The sequence below is a fragment of the Notothenia coriiceps genome, unplaced genomic scaffold (genome assembly GCF_000735185.1).
Source record: "Notothenia coriiceps isolate Sejong01 unplaced genomic scaffold, NC01 NC01_scaffold00031880, whole genome shotgun sequence".
In the NCBI taxonomy this organism is placed as follows: Eukaryota; Metazoa; Chordata; class Actinopteri; order Perciformes; family Nototheniidae; genus Notothenia; species Notothenia coriiceps.
The window spans coordinates 1-3,421 of record NW_011364581.1 but is presented as its reverse complement, the minus strand read 5'-3'; the positions used below and the strand labels follow the sequence as shown (position 1 = coordinate 3,421).

The following is a 3,421-nucleotide window of genomic DNA, read 5'->3' as shown; positions in this document are numbered from 1 at the left end:
CAAGCTGCAGCTCTCGGGGGTGGATCCACCACCTCACCTCCTCGGATCCTGGACTACCTCACCAACCGTCCACAGTACGTGAGGACCCGGGAGTGTCCAATCAGACACCATCATCAGCATAGGGGACCCCCAGGAGACAGTGCTGGCACCGTTTCTCTTCACCCTCTACACTGCAGACTTCACCCACAACACTGCAACCTGTCACCTGCAGAAGTTCTCTGACGACTCCGCCATGGTTGGACTCATCTCCAACGAGGACGACAGGGAGTACAACCTCTCGACCATGGCAAGACTAAAGAGCTGTCTAAGGACCTCAGGGACAAGATTGTAGACCTTCACGAGGCTGGGATTGGCAACAAGACCATCATAAAGCAGCTTGGTGAGATGGAGAGAACTGTTGGTTGAATTATTCGGAAATGGAAAAAACACAAAATGAGCATCAATCGCCCTCGGGCTGGGGCTCCACACAAGATCTCGCCCTGTGGGGTATGGATGATCAGGAGAAAGGTGAGGGATCAGCCAAGAACTACACGGAGGAACTTGTTAATGATCTCAAGGCAGCTGGGACCACAGTCACCAAGAAAACTATTGGTAACACACTACACCATAATGGATCAAACCCTGCACCGCCTGGAGGCCCCCTGCTCAAGAAGAACATGAAAGGCCCGTCTGAAGTTTGACAATGAACATCTGAAGGATTCAGAGAAGGCTTGGGAGGAGGTGATGTGGTCAGATGAGACCAACATCGAGATCTTTGGCATCGACACGCGGTGTTTGAAGGAAGAGAAAGGCTGAACACCATCCCCAACGTCAAGCATGGAGTTGGAAAGATTATGCTTCGAGGGTGTTTCCCTGCTAAGGGGACAGGAGGACTTCCTGCATCGAGGAGAGTATGTGTGGGGCTGTATACCGTTAAATCTTGGCAGATAGCCTCCTTCACTCTGCCATGACACTGGAAATGGGTCATGGAGGGGTCTTCCAGCAGGACAATGACCCTGAACAAGGCAACACAGGAGTGGCTAAAGAAGAAGCACATTGAGGTGATGGAGGGGCCTAGCCAGTCTCCAGACCTTAATCCCATAGAAAATCTGTGGAGGGAGCTGAAGCTTCCAGATGCCAAGCATCAGCCTCAAAACCTTCTGGATTTTGAGAGGATCTTCAGAGAGGAGTGGACCAAAATCCTTCCTGAGATGTGCACAAACCTGGAGACCAACTACAAGACGCGTCTGACCTCTGTGCATCCAACAAGGGTTTCTCCACCAAGTACTAACACATGTTTACAAGGGGGTCAAATATTTATTACCCATGGTTAAATGCAAATCTTGTCAATGTCTCGATTTTCTTTTTAATATTCTTTCTCTCATTAGTAAAATAAACCTAACATTACAATTATAGACTCTTCATTTCTTTGTAAGTGGGCAAACTTACAAAATCTGCAAAGGATCAAATAATTATTTCCTCATCTGTATATATAATGTTCCATTGTTAGTGGAGCCTGGACTTCAGATTTTATATGATAATAAAGCCTTTGAATCTAGAATCTTGAATATGAGGAAGCAGCCGTTTGAACCAGATGCAGGTCAGTGGTCTCAGAGTGTGCCCACCTGTCTAGGCAGCAGCTGCAGCCCCTCCAGCTGCTCTGGAAGAGGACAGAAGACCTCGTCCAGCTCCTCAAATGCACACCTGGACAGTGCACATTGCTGATGGGGACTGCAGTACAAGTCTGCAAGGGAGAGTGAGGTACCAGAGGCTTTGAGCCCCTGTAGGCTAGGATACCTGTGCCCCCCACTGAGAGACATACTGTCAGAGCTACATAGGAGGTCCTGCTCTATCCCTGAGTCCTGCGGGTTGAGAGTGTGTTCCTGGTGCTCAGGGCTGTCCCCCGCACAGAGCGGCTGTCCCGCTCTCAGAGGGTAGCTGTAGTCCAACAGCGCTTGGTACTCCCTGTTAGGATCCCAGCTCGTGGTCTGTCTGTCCGGAGATAGAGGCAGAGCTGGGGGGATGGCACAGGCCCAGTACTCGGCCTGAAAGGGAGACACAGGATGTCCTCCATAAGGGCACAGTTTGGCCCCCCCCCGACGACTCCTCCTGGAGTCCCCTGAGCGAGGGCTGTATGTTGGATGCAGGACGGCAGAGGTCAGCTGCAGGCGCACTGGGTGGTTCAGTTTCTGGACTTTCATGTTGGAGCTGGAGAGGCTCTGCTGAGCGGATCTGCTGCCAGGGAGAGTGGACAGCCGGTCCCTGAGATCTGAAACAACCATGGGTGAGGCAAGGTCTCTCCTCCAGGGTGAAGGAGGAGACATGTCCCTGTAAGAGAGGCTGAAGCTGTCTGGGCTGAGCTCCTCCTTCACTCTGCTGCAGGAGGTCCTGTCAGTGAGCTGTTCTTCAGGTCTGCTGACAGCCAACGGGTTCTCCTAAAAGGCACAGACAGCCGTCATATGTTACAGGGAAGGCTTTAATGCAGTCACTCCGTTAGAGAAGTTCTGCAACAGCTGTATTCACACTCTTCACACTTTTGAACTGGCTTTGCCTCACAGTGAATCCTCAATGTTATCATTCATTAGAGACGGTTAAGTGTCTAATATTAACAGACGATATTACAATGTATGGGACACTGGGAGTAAAATCATAAGAAAACTCTCAACCCTCTGTATAAAGCTCAAAGTACAGTGTATATACAACAAGTCTGTGTATTTAAAACTCTTCATTTGACCTGACCATTGTTAGGGAAATTGTAGGTATGACTTTTAGATATATACAGGAGATCACATGACATGTATAGTCCTCATAATAAACATAGGTCTTTAGTTAGATGCAGCTTCACTAAAGGGATAGATGAAGTGTGTACTCCACCTTGTCTGAGTGCTTCTTTAGGATGGACGCATGTTGATGTGCAGAGAACAGGGGCGTCCTCCTGACATACTGTCTGTCTGCAGCCACAGTAACACGTGTGTGTGGTGAAGAAGGACTGGAGCCTCTCCTGCTCTGTTCATACTCTGGGAGAAGCACCCCCCACCTCTGGCTGCACCCATTAGCTTCCATTGGACAGAGGAACTGTAGGAAGGTACTGTCAACTGAGGTAATAAATCCACCTAAAACCTTAAAAAAAGTTTTGATTTGTTGCTTTATTTTGTAGTTTAATGCATGCACCTTGAAGGAACAGCCGATTTGTGTCCAGTTGCAGGGCGGAGTCCAGAAGGAGCACTGTGACTCAGGAGGGAAGATGTTAGCACATCTGCCAACATCTTCCTCCTATGCTCCTTGTTACACACATATCTATAACGACAACCCCACAGCCAACATATCTCCTCCTAACAGAATATTCAAAGACAACATTCCACACACACACACACACACACACACACACACACACACACACACACACACACACACACACACACACACACACACACACACACAC

The 3,421-nt window shown here is 49.1% G+C and overlaps 1 protein-coding gene across 2 annotated transcripts; it reads right to left on the bottom strand.

The window, feature by feature from the left end:
* Positions 1 to 1,551: 1,551 nt before the first annotated feature.
* LOC104960507 (uncharacterized) lies at positions 1,552 to 3,338 on the bottom strand. 2 transcript variants are annotated; one of them, XM_010788576.1, is made up of 3 exons: positions 3,151 to 3,338; positions 2,854 to 3,054; positions 1,552 to 2,414 (listed from the first exon to the last, which is right to left on the bottom strand). In XM_010788576.1, the coding sequence occupies exons 2-3, from the start codon at positions 3,040 to 3,042 to the stop codon at positions 1,590 to 1,592; spliced, it is 1,014 nt and encodes a 337-aa protein (XP_010786878.1). In that variant the 5' UTR covers positions 3,043 to 3,054; positions 3,151 to 3,338; the 3' UTR covers positions 1,552 to 1,589. The 2 variants fall into 2 exon arrangements, with proteins under 2 accessions (XP_010786878.1, XP_010786877.1); XM_010788575.1 differs by lacking the exon at positions 3,151 to 3,338 and having other exon boundaries at positions 2,854 to 3,110.
* Positions 3,339 to 3,421: the final 83 nt, after the last annotated feature.